The sequence below is a fragment of the Taudactylus pleione genome, unplaced genomic scaffold (assembly GCF_031769625.1).
Source record: "Taudactylus pleione unplaced genomic scaffold, aTauple2 ptg000216l, whole genome shotgun sequence".
In the NCBI taxonomy this organism is placed as follows: Eukaryota; Metazoa; Chordata; class Amphibia; order Anura; family Myobatrachidae; genus Taudactylus; species Taudactylus pleione.
In genome coordinates this window covers 3,288,582-3,306,590 of record NW_028284618.1, presented here as the reverse complement: position 1 = coordinate 3,306,590, position 18,009 = coordinate 3,288,582, and the positions used below count along the sequence as shown (strand labels likewise).

General features: G+C 43.6%; 1 protein-coding gene across 1 annotated transcript in view; it reads left to right on the top strand.

Moving 5' to 3' along the window:
* The window catches only part of LOC148517452 (macrophage mannose receptor 1-like), a 182,194-nt gene that overhangs the window by 103,425 nt on the left and 60,760 nt on the right, over nucleotides 1–18,009 (top strand). The window contains 1 exon segment of the mRNA XM_088478637.1: nucleotides 2,849–2,964. Coding sequence (XP_088334763.1) covers nucleotides 2,849–2,964 — 116 coding nt within the window.

Sequence of the window (18,009 nt, the reverse complement as noted above, 5' to 3'; positions counted from 1 at the left end):
TCCTGTCACTGAGCACACAGGACCTCATTCAGAGTCGGTCGAAGCGGCCGCATGGTCGTACGCCACCGATGTTCGCTATACTGCGCAAGCGTAAAATTCGCACTGCGCGTGCGCAAACTAGCCGCTATGATCAGAAATTTCTCTCTCCTTGAACACAGCCAGGTCGGTAGTTTGAGTGACAGATTGAGGCGTTTGTGGGTGGTAACAGGGGAAGGTGCTTGAAAACAGGGGAGTGGAGATCCGAACGCAGACGTGCCTAATTATGCGAACGGCGTTTTATGGGAGTGCATACGGTTTATGGGAGTGCATAATTAACAAAGTAGCATCATGGCACATGTGACATGGGTGGTTTTTACACTGACATGATCGTAGAGCTTAAGAGAGGGTATGGTCAACCTTAAGCTCTACGACCAGTTCCGATGGTGCCCGATGGTCTCGATTAATCCTTATATGGCCGGAGATGACGTGTAATGCGTACGAGAAGTGGGCGTATTTTTTATCTTCCAGCCGCTTCCTCCCCTTGGTCGGGCAGCTAAAGATCCCGACTTAGAGACGCAACATGCGAGTGCATCATTTGCATATCCGGCCCCTTTTCCCGTACGACCGTGCGGCCGCTTCGACCGACTCTGAATGAGGTCCACAGTGTCTTGTCACTGAGCACACAGTGTCCTGTCACTGTGAAGATGGCTCTTCACAGTCCCTTGCTCACAGCGTGTCTCCCCAGGATGATGGTACACAAGCTGCATGCCAGAATTTGCTCTGAGACCAAAGTCAGAGCCTGCTCCCAGACCAGCTGATTGCAGCATCCAATCCCTGGGGATAAACCCTTATAAATTCCATTTCCTGACTGGCCCACATTGCCAGTACAACGTTGCTTCTTACTGAAGTTACAGCTCTGAGCTGAGCTCCCAGCTACTCAGTGTCTGAATGGTCCCAGTCCGTTATCAAGTTCCTATATCTGGTAAATAAGTCTCCAATACCATCTTGCACTCCAGTCTGGTTTTACCACTGAGACTTGTCCTCCACTCGTTCCAGCCGATACATCCAATTATCAGTCCCATCCGATACCTCCAATCATCGGTCTCATTCAATACATTCACTCGTCGGTCTCATTCAATACCTCCAATCATCAGTCTCATTCAATACCTCCAATCATCGGTCCCATCTGATACCTCCTATCATCTGTCTCATCCAATATCTCCAATAATCAATTCCTTATGTCCTCTCCAAACATCGATTCCATCTGACACATTCATTATCTGTCCCAAACAGATTAAGAAATCTAATTCATCCTCATCGGTCTCAAACCACTCCTGGATCTCAACTCATCATCGTCGGTCTCAAACCGATTCAGAACTTCAAAACTTCTTCATCTGTGTCCAACCGATTCAGTACTACAGTTCATTACTATCGGTCTCAAACTGTTCCAGCTCTTCAGTCAAGCATTACCGATCATTGCAGCCCTACTCAATAATCCAGCATCATCGGTCCCTACCCGATTCTGCTCATCTATACAGTATCATTATCTCCATTTCTTATTCCTACTCGCTGTGACATTGCATTCCTGTCCTTGCTTTCGGGCCCATCATGCTCAACAGCTCCTCTAACTCCACACCTCATACATGAGGAAGTCTTGGCACAAGCCTCCTAACTTCATCCACGCCTCCCAAGTCTCCACTTTAGTCTTCCAAGCCTGTTCCGACCAACTCTGACCCTCAGGCATGACACTAAGGAAGTTTCTGTTGTAGTGATCTAAGGACAGTTCTGTTATAGTGATCTAAGGAAAGTTCTTTTGTAGTGATCTAAGGAAGGTTCTTTTGTAGTGAACTAATGAAGGTTTCCATTATAGTGATCTAAGGTAGGTGTTGAAGTCATCTAAGGAAGGTTCTGTTGTAGTGATCTAAGGAAGGTTCTGTTGTAGTGATCTACGGAAAGGTTCTTTAGTAGTGATGTAAAGAAGTTTCTGTTGTTTGTAGTGATCTTAGGAAGGTCCTGTTGTAGTGACCTCAGGTAGGTATTGTAGTGATTTAAGGAAGGTTCTTTTGTAGTGTTCCAAGAAAGGTTATGTTGTAGTGATCTAAGAAATGTCCTGTTATTGGGATCTAAGGAAGGTTCTGTTATTGGCATCGAAGGAAGGTACTGTTGTTTGTAATGATCTAAGGAAGTTTATGTTGTAGTGATCCAAAGTAGGTTTTGTTGTAGTGATTTAAGGAAGGTTCTGTTGCAATGACCTTAATAAGGTTCTGATGTAGTGATCTAAGGAAGGTTATGTTGTAGTGACCCAATTAAAGGTTCTGATGTAGTGACTTAAGGAATGTGTTATTGTAAAGGTAGGTGGCTTTGTTGATCACTAAGTAGGGTTTTGTTATCATTCATGCTGAAGGGAGGTTCATAATAATGAAACCGCAATTTATGGAACCATTCTGCCAAGTGGAACAATGCGGCCTGGTTGTGCTGGATTAAAGTTAACAGGACAGTGAAATCAGACACATCTCCAATTTGAACCAGTATGGGACAGATTGTAATTGCCAGCATCAGAGTGTTGCACTTAGCGCATCTCATTGAGTTCATGGCTGGATGAGTTTGTTGTTTTCTCTGGTTATATAATGTAGCATATCACTACTCAGTAGATATAATTAATAAGTTAGCCAAAACTTGTTTAAACCTTCCTGCAGCCCTTGAATTGGTCCATTATAAGTACATCTACAACGTTAGTCATGCATTCCCCTTTTCCTAATGTTAGCACAATCACAATATACAGTAGCTGTGTCACAATGGTATGTACTGTACAGTCATATTTTACTGTACTGTGATTGTGCTCATTTCATATCATCTTATATGTTGACAGGGCTGGAGTAGGCATGGCTCCTATTGCTACTCTATAAGTGAAACGTCTACAACATTTTCAGAAGCGAACAGCACTTGCAATAATAAGGCAGCCTTTCTGATGACTGTTGAAGACAGGTACAGTAAAATAAAAATGAAAGACAAAAGCACAGAATTAACCACAGCGCAACATTGCAAGCCTAGTAATGTGTGGTTCGGAGGGGACACTCAGGGTCCAGGTGCAGCACTGGGAGCAGGGCCAAATTACGATTTTGGGGGTCCTGGGGCACTTAAGGCAGAGGGACTTCCCTCCTATTGTCAGCACCGCCCCTCGTCTGTGCCCGCTGTATGTGTGTGCCTATACAATATATATATATATATATATATATATATATATATATATATATATAAAATAAACATCATTATTTGAGTTTTGCCATATTGATGCAATTATTGTGACTGTCTGTATATTCCTGTTATTTAAACAATGGTTCCCTCTCTTGCTGGGATTGTGGTGACTACCTTCTTCTATATAAATTTGTAATACATTTTGAAATTATTACAGGGGTGTATTAATGGATTGTATTAATTAGTGAAAAACATTAGTACTGCAATTGTCCTCCCTTAAAGGAGTGTGCATCAAACCAGAATGAATGATATTATCCCAGAGAACTCCTTACGATTATTGGTACCTCAGTTATACCCCTTTCAGATATACAACCCAGAAAATTTCCTGCTCAGACCCGGGAATTTCTCCAGTGCAAAATCCCGGGTATTTGGTCGAGACCCCCCTTTCACACTACAGCTTATACCTGGGAAATTCCCGGGTAGACCCCTTTCAGACAAGAGCAGGGTTTTTCAGAGTTTTACATAGGAAAACAGAGTTTTGTCATTATAAGTGGACGTTATGCTGGCACACATTAATGAGGTCATGTAAAGGTGGGGATGTGCTATATGGGGACTGGGAGTTATTGTTATTGAAATAAATACAAAGACTTAATATTTGAAAGGTTCAAAAAATCTTTTATTTTAATAAAGGCCTTTGTTTTGCATACGAAGTTTGAAAGCCTTCCATATTTCTTACAAAATACAACACCACTCAAAACCAAACAGTACTATCAAAAAAAATAAAAGTAAAGTGCACATTTACTTCAGAACATTGTTAAGTGTGCATATAGCTATGAGGCATTAAACAAGCCTTTAAAATAAAACAAATAGGACCAGAATTTTTTGGCAGATCCTTGTTTACACCAACTCAATATCCTATGACAAAAGCAGTAACCATAATATTTTCAACATCATCATATGGGATATGTCTAGTTAACATCACTAGATATATTTGATCACCACAGTTAAATATTTCTGTAAACTGTAAACTCTGGGTTTTTGTCAGGAGTACGTTCCTGTGACAGAGTATTAGCTGGCAAAGTATCTTTAAATTGACCTTCGAGTACATTATCTAATGTACTATCTGTAAATGTTGAGGATGACTGAGGTGTTTGTGGATGCTTGGATATATGGGATGTAGTTTGGCCAAATGCTGGGGGGGCTTTGCTTGTTGAGCATACTTGTATGTAATACCCCTTTTCCACCTAAATTCCAGGTCTGACCTGGAGTTGGAACAAATGGCCTGATTCAGAGCCGCTCGTAAGAGGCCGTTCGTTCGTAGTCAGACGATGTTATACAACCACGCATGCATCGGTATAACAGTGCGCATGTGCGTACGTCTGATTGCGGTCATTTTTCAGTCGATCGTAGACACAGCGAACAGGAAGTGACATGTCAAATGTGATTGACAGAACTGTCCGTTTTGGGGTGGTGACGGGGGTGGAGATGGGAAAACGCAGGCGTGTCGAGGCGTTTTTTGGGTGTACATAAATTATCTTATGCGAGCGCCAAATGTGAACGGAACAAGTGATACGTCACTGTCTGATCCAATTTCCATCAAGACTGCTCACTCAGCTTGTGGTCTGGTATAGTCTACCGCAATGATGATGGTCTCTTCGTACTTCCCTGGGCTCATCGATGGTGTATTGATTTATCAATTGAGGCCACAAAAACAATCATCTTTTAATTGCTAAACTGCTTGTAAGGTGTTTAGCAAATAGACCTTTTTTAGTAGCTAAAAACCGAACGCAGGTGAACTACTCAGCTGCTAATTTCTGGGTCATACAATCAATTAGCTAACATTTTTTTTTTTGTGGGCTTTTGAAATATTTGTAAGTGTTTCTTTTTTAGGGAAACAATATTGTACGCATGTTTTTTTTTCTAATTTTTTAATTAATTAATCGTCCTTTTTTTTTTTGCTAAGTGTTAATTAAAACTCATACATTTTTTTTAACCCTTGTTTTTTCAAAAAAAATTTAATGTTTCTATTTCCGTTGTATTGTTTGCAATTTTGTTTAAGGGATTACCTTTTAACCAATTTTTGAATAAATCAACAATAGAATTTTGCAGATTTTGAACATAATTTTATTAAATGATTGTGTCAATTTTTGTAATTTTTTTCTTTTTTTTTTTCATAAACAAATTTATTTTAAGGTAAAAATTATTAACAAATGATTTTGGCGACACACAAACAAAATAAGTGGCATTTGAAATCAAAAAATAAAAAAAAATAAAAACAATTCACAAGAAAGGAGAGGGAGGTTTTTGGCATTAAGGAATATGGGGCAAACACAGAGATGGATTGTGGAGAAATTAGCCAGTGCTGTCATCGCCTTTTAGGCCGTTTGGCCGGGGGTTGGAGGGAGCCTGAACGGGTCCGGGATGTCCTTCAGCTGGCCTGGCCAGAGGCATTTGTTGTGGCCTCTGGACTAGGCATAGGGCTCCACCTCTGGCACATTTGGAGGGATGGCTGTTGTTGTGCCAGAGGTGGGGGGTCCTGATGTTCCGGCAGGAAGGGAGGCCGGCTCCAACATGTGCTGGCGAATGAGCTGCTCCAGGGCATTTGCAATTCTCACATTGGCCGCAGCATTTTCCTCCAGGGCGTCTGCCACCCATAGCAGATTAGCATCCATCCTCAGCAGAATCTCGGTGTGCTGATCCGTTTTAACATTGAGATCAGTGAGGAGGGCCACTGCCTGCGAGGGGGAATGCCCTGGACTGTCTGCCACAGGGTCCCCAGCCGGATCTACTGCTTCCTCCCCTGCAGAGCCAGAAGAAATTCTGCGGCCAAAGCTCACCTCTGGAGCAGACTCATCCGCCTGTGTCTCTGTGAGAAAAAAGAGAAAAGAGTAAAATTATAATCTAGATATTTTCCAAAACACATTTCTGAGTTGTTAACATTACAACATTTACCTGGGGCAACATGAGGAGCCGCAAAGTCTGGCATGTCGGTATCCATGTTCGACACGCCAAACACCTCCTCATCCTGCACACACCCCTGTGCCAGCTCCTCCAAATCCGTGAGCTCAAGTGACACAGGGGTGGGAACCCCACCTGTCCCCCCTGCATGCCTAGCCCTATCAGCCAGTTTTTGTTTAAGCCGATATTTGAAGTCGCTCCATCTGTTGGTTAAAAAGTTGGCATTATTACTGCAGTATTTGGACCTGTAAACACTTTTTAGTCAAATGTAGTTTTTACGTACCGGCGTTTGACCTCCCGGGCTGAACGTTCAAACTCACCCACCCCATTGACTGCACTGGCTATGTCGTCCCACAGTTTCCATCTCTGGGTTGCACCCATATTCCTTGGTGCCTGTGCCAGGTTGTCGTTGCACATTTGCACCAAAACCTCAATCTCCTTCCTTGTGAATTGTGGCTGCCTTTTTGTTTTGGCCCTAGTTTGCCTACTAGGCCCAGCAGCCTCTTCCATGGCATCCTCCACACCTTTTTTTAAAGGATTAAAAAATTTTTAATGTAAAATGTTTCAAAATGTAATGTTGAACATAAACATTTACCAATAAAAAAACAAATACTTACATGGCGCCTCTTGGCTAGTACTTTGCTGCTCTGTACTCATCGGTCTCAATGCAGCAGACCGATTTGGGCCTTCGGTGACGTTTTTATACATGCGTCAGCATTATTCGGCCGCATCATTCATTGTGCGCTCCTATTGTCCGTCCTTAATTTGAGCGGGAAAATGTAGACTATTTATGACTTGGTGTGACTCCATTCGAGGTGGCATTTTTTGATTCTTGGAGGTATTTCGGTGTAGAGTGGTTTGTTGTTTGGTTGGTGGAACGTGAAGGAGTTTTTTTTTTCTTTTTGAAGGAGCGTTTTTTTTAAATACTTTCTTTGTTTAAGTTAGCATTTTTGTGTATTTTTATTAGCTATTTTTATTTATATTTTTGAGTAAGTATTTCAATAATTCCCATAAACATTTATTACTAAATTGTGGCCAAATTTATTTTTTTTTTAAAGTTATTTTGGCTGGAACCCAAGTGACCTTTTATAACTTTTTGATATTTGTCTGTTTTTGTAAGTGTTTTTGGTTTTATTAATTAAAAAATTAGATGTGTTGGTCTTAGCATATGTTTTGCGAACTAATGTGTGCTTGTTCTGTGTAAAATCATGTCTTAAGTCTAAATGTAGCGTACTATTTTGTGAACTAATGTGTGCTTGTTCAGTGTAAAATCATGTCTTATGTCTAAATGTAGCGTACTATTTTGCGAACTAATGTGTGCTTGTTCTGTGTAAAATCATGTCTTAAGTCTAAATGTAGCATACTATTTTGCGAACTAATGTGTGCTTGTTCTGTGTAAAATCATGTCTTAAGTCTAAATGTAGCGTACTATTTTGCGAACTAATGTGTGCTTGTTCTGTGTAAAATCATGTCTTAAGTCTAAATGTAGCGTACTATTTTGCGAACTAATGTGTGCTCCCTTCTCTAAATGTTAGTAAATTATTTGGTTTAATTCCTAGTTTATAAAATTAATCTAAATTTTTTTTTATCCTTTTGAAATGTAGGTGGTTTTTCACATGACACTACCCAGGCCTGTAAGATTCTTTGGTTTTCTTTGAAAAGATAAGTATATTTTTCTTAACACATTTGTCTAAAACAATAACTACCTTGCTTAACATTTCAGGTTGATGTTGGTCGTATTCTCTTGGCCATGGTTCCAGAACCCGACCAACCTCAACTTCGTCCCAGGCATAGGCCTCGTAGGCATGCAAGGCCCCAGATATATAGAACACGTGTCACCCTTTTTGGAATGCCAGATGATGAGGTGTTAAGGCGCTACCGTCTGCCTCCAAAAATCATCATAGACACTCTCTCATTAATAGAGAGTGATGTTGAACGGCAAATTGACAGTCCTACAGCAATACCACCACTTATGCAATTCATGTCGGTGTTACATTTTTGTGCCTCAGGATCCTTTCAAAACACCGTGGGAATAGTCGCAGGAATCTCCCAATCCTCCTTTTCTAGGATCCTGAGGGCAGTGATGGATGCACTATTTAAACACCTCCATCATTTTATTAAAATGCCATTGGATATGGGTTCCCTTAATGTGGTGAAGGATAAATTTTATCAAATTGCTGGCTTCCCACACATCATAGGGGTTGTGGATGGTACTCACATACCACTTCAGCCTCCAGCAAGGCTGGAGGCAATATTTAGGAACCGAAAGCACTTTCATTCGATGAATGTAATGGTGGTATGTGATGCCTCCCTCCAGATCCTGTCCCTGAATGCCAAATTCCCAGGCAGTGCACATGATTCCTTCGTCATCCGGCAATCAGAGATTTGGCACAAATTAAACAACCTACAAGCTGGTGATGCGTGGCTTCTGGGTAAGTTGACACCTTCTGTTGAAACCAATGCAAAGCTTGGTACACAATGGTCCTGATGTTGTTTATAATATTTTCATAGGAGACAGTGGTTACCCTTGCACGCCCTGGCTGCTCACTCCTTATTTGGTCCCCACACCAGGGCCACAAAGTCAGTATAATTCCGCACTTACAGCCACCAGGCAGGTGGTGGAGCGCTGTATCGGCCTTTTAAAAGGCCGATTCAGATGCCTCCACCGCTCTGGTGGCGACCTCATGTGTTTGCCGGCTATGGTTTCCAAAATTGTGGTCCTGTGTGGGATTTTTCACAACATCGCCATGAGGAGTGGTGTCCCAATGCAGCCAGAGGATGCCTTGCCTGAGGACGCCCCCCCCGAGGTTGGTCGGAGGTCAGTATGTGGGGGGGCCATACGCGATCAAATTGTTGCCCGGTTTTTTAGGTAATTATTTCTATAAATTAATTTAATTGACACAATGTAGATATGTATTTTTTAAATGTACACTTTTAACTTTTTTTTTTATTTTTTATTTCCTAAAATGACCATAAAAATCCTTGCATACTACCTGATCAACAGAAATGACTTTATGTGGACACATTGGATATAACGGGAACAATGATTTCCTCTCCTCATTTGTGGATTCATGTTGGCATGCTACTTCAACAAACAGTTCCTGATTTTTTTTTTTATTTTGGGTTTTTGGAATTTTTGGGACTTTTGTGTGTGTTTTAACTGTGTGATTTTGTTTTGACAATTCACTTGGTGTTTATTATTTGTGTGCAATACATTTTTTTTTTCATTAAAGAACCATTTCCTTCGTAAATTACAAACAAGTGAAACCTGTTCCAAAAAATGCAAACATGCTTAATGCATAACACTGTAATTTATTAATTTCTAAACTTTTGTACCCTGCTTTGTTGCTAAAAACAAACACCAAAGGTATTATGGTGAATCAGTATGTTTACAATTCTAGGCCTAAGCAGGTTGCTTTAATTTTTACATTACCCCAAAAAATAATTATGCTATTTTTGACGTTAATTCTAAAAACCTATTGGTATTGTTATGTGTTTAATGTGCAAGCTTACATACTTGACCTTTCTACAAACAAATTGTCATTACTTAAAAACACAGGGACAAATAGTAGACTTATGTAAGGTTCAACAATCTAAGATTTACAGACAAGGAATGAGACTTAAATAAATCAAAATAAACTTTATTTTTTTTTGTTTTTTTTGGGTATAACGCTAAAAACTTATTGGCGCAGGATCGAAAAAAAGGTGATCCAAGGCCACCAGCATGCCAATTACATGGCCCCGGAGTTCCGCCAAACCTCCTACAATGGCCTCGTTATGCCTCTGGGCCTCTATAGGGATCAAAAATGTGAGGGTTACTAAAATGACACCTTCATTTTGAATGTTCAAACCCAAAAAAAATTCTGGCTATAACAAAAATAAACATCAGTTACAAAAACCTGTCCTAAAAAAAAGGAATGCAAAACGAAAAGATTTTCAACAAATAAGGGGCCAAAAAGTAGAAATAACCAAAAAAAACATATGTCTTAAACCTAAGCAAAACTACGACATTTGTTGGTACCGTAAACAAGAAAGACACAAGTGGGAGTGTTTGGACATGTGTCATATGTGTAAGGGGAAAACATCCTTGACATTGTTTCACAAAGATATATCTAAAAAACATTTGAACTACTTTACTATTTTGAACTGCACAGGCAAAAGGACAACATCAACCAAATTAATTTACAAATTAAAAAACAAAAACTAAAAAAAAAAAAAAACCATAGTTTACAATGTAAACATACCAGCCACACTGCGGACTGGGCCTGGAGCCACGAAATCCTCCTCATCTGAGGTGGGCCAGTGGGTAATTGAAGAAGGAGGGGTTATGGCTGAGGGAGTTGAGTGTGTGAAAAAGTGAGGTTGGGTTTGAGGGGAGTGGGAAGTTGGAGGGATGGTCAGGTGAGGAGAGGGAGGGGATTGAAGGTTGGCAAGGTCTGGGGTGGAGGGGGAATTTGGGGAAGAGTGGGCAGGGGATGTTTGGGTGGGAGTGGGGGATAGGGGACGAGCCACACGTCGGCGCCGATTGACTATCCGCTCTGCCCCTAAATGATGGAGAAAAACAATTTTAATAACATATATATATATTTTTTTTAAATTTGCATTAAAATAAAAAAAACAGGGATATACTGTAAACAAGCAAACGCAGGTATGACCAAAATATAAAAAAAATATATATATATTAACATACACAGAAACACTTACTTTGGCCAATCCGGAGCCGCAAAAGGTCCAGCAGGCGTGGTGATCTGCGCCGCAGATCCGACCACCTGCGTTCCAACTGCCCTATATTTCCGCAATAGCCGAGGGAATGCAGGCGGCGGCGCACCTCCGCGTAGGCCCTACGCTTTTGTATATTGGTGATGGGGTGCGGCTGGTTGGTATTGCGCTCGTCCATAACTTCTGTATGTACCATTAGCTCCCGCCTACAGAAGGCATTGGCTTTCATGATGGCAATGATTTTTTTTACACAAAACAGTTTTAATAAAGGACCTAGAAAATATTTGATTGGCTAATGTACTTTGTAAATTAACAGAAACAATTCTATTGGTTAGTGTATGAGTCATGTGACCTACACCCTCACAAATATAATGTTAGTTATGATAGGCTTGATGCAGTGACATGCGTAAGCAAATTAAAATTTAAACAAAAAAAAAAAAAATCTGCTTTAACAAAAAAAAAAAAACATTACTAGCATTCAAACAAACTTTTACATTGTACAACTATCCCCTTGGTCAAACCGTACGTATTCTGCGGAAGAAATGACACACACTAACAAGAATAAAGTTTATTGACATTGGAAAAAAAAAACAGGATTGCAAACGTGAATAACAATTAAGGTAATTAATATAGTGATTGCCAGTAATCGATTCAAGTATGTTTGCAGAATGAAATAGCAGGCAATCGAAAACTGACAGGGCCACTTCCGGAATTGACTTGTGCGAGTCTGCAACCAAAGAGGAGACTGACGCTCGCTATTTTGAACGTTCGCTAGCTAGAGGAGGGGTTGGGAGAATATGGGGCGGAAGGTTAGCTACGAGCGAACATACGAGCGAGCGCTTGGATTTAAATATTTCCGCTCGTACGGCAGACGAGCGATCGGCCACTTGCGTCCGGGTCTGAATCAGGCCCAAAGTTCCTATCCGGATCAGACCCGGAATTTTGCCGGCGCCGACTCGGGATATTCCCGAGCCAGCGCCGCTCACACCGCAGTCGGGTCTGCATATACCCGGCTTTTGCAGAGTGAAAGTGGTCGCTTGGAGATGACGTCATCTCCAAGCGCCACTGAAACCGGACCAATCGGCCGGCTAGCAGCGCACTCCAGGTCATCGTGACCCAGAGTGTGCTGTTCTCACAGCAGGGTTTCACGGGCTACGCCCGTGTTAAATCCTTCTAGTTACCTAGGTTGGATTGCCGGGTCACTCGACCCGGCGATCCAACCCTCTCCCCTTTTACACCAGGGAGCTGCCCGGGTTAACCCTTCAAAAACCCGGGTTTTAGCTCCGGTTTAAAAGGGGTATAATTTGCCCAAATGCTGTGGGAAAATTAGCGTGCTGGCCATACTGTGATGTATGCTCAAATGAGGTGGGAGACTGAGGTTGCTACACATACTGGGATGGTTCCCCAAATGAGTTTGGATAATTAGCTTGTTGCCCAAAATGGGTGGGTGGTGGAACATGTTTTTGGTTTGTAGTGGATTGTGCTCAAGATTTGAGTAAAAAATTTGCGGTTATCGCGACTAAGCCTTTCCTGCATAGCCATCATTTCCTTTAGCAAATTACTCTGCATTTCTCTCTCATTTGCAATGAACCGCTGCAGTCTGGCATCCTCTTGTGTCTGCCATTCCGAATCTAGGTCGCGTAGTTGTTCACAAAGAATATTTGTCATGGCTTTGGTAGCAACATCAATTTTGCTCTTCTTTTTACGTGTTGGCACTGAGAAAACTGAAAATAAAAGAGAGAAAACATTGAGCAACAGATGTAAAAAATATTTGAAGCACAAAACAATAAATGGTCCAAATTCAAAAAGCAGCATGTCTCTTTGCATGCGGTGCCCATCCTCCACTACAAGATAAACGCAGAAACAATACGGTTTCTACTATATGCTAGAGATTTAATGACAACATTACATAGATTAATGCAGCAGAACATAAGTTATTTGATTTAAACTTACTGTTACTGCGTAGGGTGGGCTTGTCTCCCTGGGTCTGTGGCTCCGACTCAGAATCTTGCCTTTGCATTGGAGAGATCACATCTGTGCCAGTGCTTGGTTCAATGATGATGGTATTAGATGAGTCCTCATCTGGGTCATCAAATAGGACCTGCGATAATGCCGGGCTCTGCTGGCTGCTCTCAGGAGTTGTTGAAGGCGTGCATGTCGTTGTTGCATAAATCGTATAAGGCCCACTCCATCCTTCCCACACCACTGCGATTACGATTGTGGTCATGGACCTTTGTGTATTGTTTCTTTAGGCTCTTTAGCTTATTAAGGACTTGCTGCTGTGTCTTCACAATACCCTGGCTTGCCAGGATTTTGGCAACATTGCAATAGATCATGGCATCTTTAACAGTGCCTGTGATTTTATTTCCTCCTCTCCCCTCACATGAAAGAGCTCACGGACCTCCTCGTCCTTCCAATGTGCCATGATCACCAACCACCTGTACACAGAAAAAATAAAGATTACCGCACTAAAGAAAACCCAGAAAATTTAGATTAAAAATAATAAAAGAATAAGAAAATGAATAAAAATTAAGGGCCTGATTCAGACCCACTCGCGAGCGGCTGTCCGCTCGCAAGTGGGTCGATGTTATGGACTGAGCATGCGCACGACGGAGGGAGCTCCGTCGTGCGCATGCGCCAGACGCGACGAGCGAAGGAAAGTCCTTCGCTCGTTGTGTCTGATCAAAGGGGGCGTGCTGTCGATGTTGATTGACAGCACGCCCCCTTTGGTAGGCGTGCCGGGGGCGTGCCTCCCTGACAGGGGCGTTCCCACGGGAACGCCTCCCGTCAGAAGCCGGCCCACTGACATCACTAGTGATGTCAGTGGGAGTGATTTTGGCTCTGATAGAGCCAAAATCACTCCGGAGCTTGCGGTTGAAAACCTCAACCGCAGGCTCCGGCTCGCAATTTCGATGGTCGCGATGGTCACGACCATCGCGGCCATCAAAATGCATGCTCGTATAGCCTGTGGGTGGTGACCCACAGCTATACGAGCGTCCAGGAGGACGCTCCATTTTCATGGAGGCCGGCCCTCATTCAGAGCGTGCGCTCTGCTCAGAGCGTACGGCTCTGAATGAGGGCCTAAATCTCTTGTTAGGTAATAATGTTTTCAGTATTTTAAAATAGATGCCATATATAATAAGAAACAAGCTCTTCTAATAAGGTAATAAAAAACAGTAATTTACATAGTATAACACTATGAAATAAATAATAACATTAGATGCTAAATATGTTTACACACCTGGCACAACTCTCCAAACACCTGGTACAAGTTCACCTCGTAGTGTTGCGGGTCTCTCTGCAACTGTTGCGGCACCTAAATCCGCCTTGTAGCACTGCGCTGGCTTCTTAGCGCTATGTTTAGCGTTTATATGGTGTCTGCCCTCCACTGTCCGGCTGTTTCTGATGATCTCATCAACAGGCAGCCGTGTCCGGCCAATCAGGAGCTGTGTGGTGAAGCCCGAGGGCAAATTCCTGGGTAGCATCATTCAGATAGAAGCAAGGTAATTTCCCGGGACTAAAGTCCCGGGAAAAACCCTGGTCGATTGCAGGGGCGGCTACCCGGGAACGTGTTCCCGGGTAGGTACCTTTCAGACAGATGCGGCTACCCGGGAATTTGGCTGAGGCAGGCCAAATTCCCGGGATTCTCGACAAGTCTGAAAGGTGTATTAGAGGGTTACATCTAATATGAGTAATAAAACTCTGTCTTAGGGCCTGATTCAGACCTGGTTGCAAGCGCTAAGCGCTCGCAACCGGGTCGATGGTGGCCCAGAGCGCATGCGCGAGACCCGGGTAGCGACGGGCAATTCGTCGCTCCAGGTCTTGCACCAAAGGGGGCGTGCTATTGATGTTGAGTGACAGCACGCCCCCTTTGGTGGGCGGGCCGGGGGGTTGGCTGCCCAGATGGAGGCATTCCCATGAGAACGCCTACCGTCTGGGTGCGGCCCCACTGACATCACAAGTGTTAGAGCCGAAAGCTCTCTGGGGCTTGCGGCCACAAGACCCTACCACAAGGGTCTCATTGCAAGCCCGATGGTCGCGATGGTCTTGACCATCGCAACCATCATCATGGCCGCTCGCATTAGCTGTGGGTGGCAACCCACAGCAATGCGAGCAGCCAGGAGGCCGCTCCATGAAAAAAAAAAAAACACCCTGATTCAGAGCGAGCGCTCTGTCAGAGCATCCGGCTCTGAATGAGGGCCTTAGTCCATATTACAGGAATGATATGATGAGGATTTCATCATGTAATATATACTAACATTCTTTCTACCTTGACTTAACAATCCCCATATAGTGGTTTGCTGATCATAAGTACACTATAGTTGTACTAATTATATAATCAGCAAACCCACTTTTGACAAAATTGTGTCATTTTAATCACATAACTGTTTTTTCTGATTTAATTATACTGAACCATATTGTTTCACATTACATCACACAGTAGTGTCCCTTATTCGCATTACACCACACAGTAGTGTCCCTTATTCACATTACACCACAGAGTAGTGTCCCTTATTCACATTACACCAGAGTAGTGTCCCTTATTCACATTACACCACACAGTAGTGTCCCTTATTCACATTACATCACACAGTAGTGTCCCTTATTCACATTACACCACACAGTAGTGACCCTTATTCACATTACACCACACAGTAGTATCCCTTATTCGCATTACACCACACAGTAGTGTCCCTTATTCACATTACACCACAGAGTAGTGTCCCTTATTCACATTACACCAGAGTAGTGTCCCTTATTCACATTACACCACACAGTAGTGTCCCTTATTCACATTACACCACACAGTAGTATCCCTTATTCACATTACAACACACAGTAGTGTCCCTTATTCACATTACACCACACAGTAGTACCCAAATTCACGTTATACCCAACAGTAGTAATCCTTATTTATGTCATGCCACACAGTAGTGTCTCTTATTCATGTTATGCCATAGTAGTGCCCCATATTCACATGTTCATGTTATGCCACACAGTGGTGCCCCTTATACACATTATACCACAATAGTGGCCTTTATTGACATGTGGCATCAAAGCAGTTAAGTGTGACATCACCGGACTCACCACTCAGACTCCTCCCAGTCAAAGGCACCACAACACAGGCTCTGAACTACAGCACCTGGCTCAGGGACAATGTCGCCATGTTCTCTCCTCCTGTGTGACTGACTCTCAATCTGTGTGACTCAGACTGGCTGCTGACATCAGGATGGGAGGTGGGACCCAGCTCAGAGGAGACCAAGAGGAGGAGCTGGGGACGATGACGGGAAGGGATCACCTCCTCCTCCCTTTTTGTTATTGCTCATGGCTCCATTGTTCAGTGCCACCTCCCTCTGGCTCTGTTCCACCTTTCAAAGCTGAAGTCCGTCAGACGGCCGATCTGTAGTGCCCTAGCCAGAGCAGGCGCTTGGAGCTCGAGCTTCACTGGCTCCGTCCTTGCTATGGTCCTGCCTTATAGAGGACGATCTGTGGAACTAGACAGCTTTTCTTGAATTTTAGTTTGTTGCTCACATCAAAATCCTCACACACAGAAAACATCATCATGAAAAAGTGAAGTAAGATTGCATCACACATGATGAATGATGGCTTCATGACATTTTTGCTCACATTCAAATTACAACAAGTGAATTTTAGACTCTTGCCGTTTTTATTTGCAGACAATGAGCACTATGGAATAAAGCCTGAGGCCTTGAATGTGTGATATTTTAGTTTTGAACTCGCCATGACTTCATTGTTAACCTTAGCTCGATTCATCATTCTTGCATTACTAAAGTATTGTTTCCAAAAATATGCTATTTCTGCGAAGACACCTTTTCGGAAATGTGATACTTTTTCCCTTCAACTGCACCCTGCCGGCATCCTCTCTACAGTGTCCCCCCCCCACAGCTCCTCGCTACAGTGTCTTCCCCCACAGCTCCTCTCTACAGTGTCTCTCCCCACAGCTCCTCTCTACAGTGTCCCCCCACAGCTCCTCTCTACAGTGTCTCCCCCCACAGCTCCTCTCTACAGTGTCTCCCCCCACAGCTCTTCTCTACAGTGTCTCCCCCCACAGCTCTTCTCTACAGTGTCTCCCCCCACAGCTCCTCTCTACAGTGTCTCCCCCCACAGCTCCTCTCTACAGTGTCTCCCCCCACAGCTCCTCTCTACAGTGTCTCACCCCACAGCTCCTCTCTACAGTGTCTCCCCCCACAGCTCCTCTCTACAGTGTCTCCCCTGACAGCTCCTCTCTACAGTGTCTCCCCCAACAGCTCCTCTCTACAGTCAGTGGCACCCCCCTATACCAGCTCCTCTGTACTGTGTCTCCCGCAGGCTGCCGGGTCCTCTCTGCGGTGTCCCGTCCACACCTGCTGCCTGGTCCACTGTGCACTGCAGTGTCCTATCCAAGCTTCAGGTTCCTCTGTGCAGTGGCCTGTCCTTGCAACCCCCTTCCTTCTGCTGCTGGGTTCTCTGTGCACTGCGGTGTCCCGTCTAAGCTGCTGGCTCCTCTGTGCAGTGTCCCGTCCATCCAACCCCCCCGCTCCCCGCTGCCTGGTCCTGTCCACCCCCGCTGGTGGGTGCTCTCTTCCAGGTACAATCCCCTCCCACTGCCGGGTCCTATCTGCGGTGGCCGCCAGCTCCACTGTCTCGCTGCCTGAAGGAGCTGCACTGGCGAGCAGTCAATGACAGGCAGCCAAAGTTGTCTGTCACTTCTCCCCCGGCTCCTCTTTCCTTCCAGCCCGAAGACACAGCCAGCAGGTGAGCCCTGGACTGTCGGGTCATGCTGAGGATAGAGCAGAAGAGCAGGGAGGAGGGAAGCCGAGAGCCGCAGGTAGAACACAGACCTTTTACACTGCACAAAGTGTAAAAGGCATCTTCTGATGGGTATCGAGGACTGTACACTCCCTCAGAGTGGCATACAGTATCACTCACAAGTTCCAAAAAAAATGCTTTTTTGAAACTTGATGAATTACATAATTTCTACGTCCTTTTCTGGGGACTGGAAATTATTGGGGGATAATGGTAACCAGGAGATATCTGTGATATTTTGTAAAGACGCCCCTTTGCCGCTCGCATCATATGTCATCTCCGCTATTTATTAGATTAATCGAGTACATCGAAAGGCGTATGAACTGCTCGCTATTCTTGTGGTAGCATTTT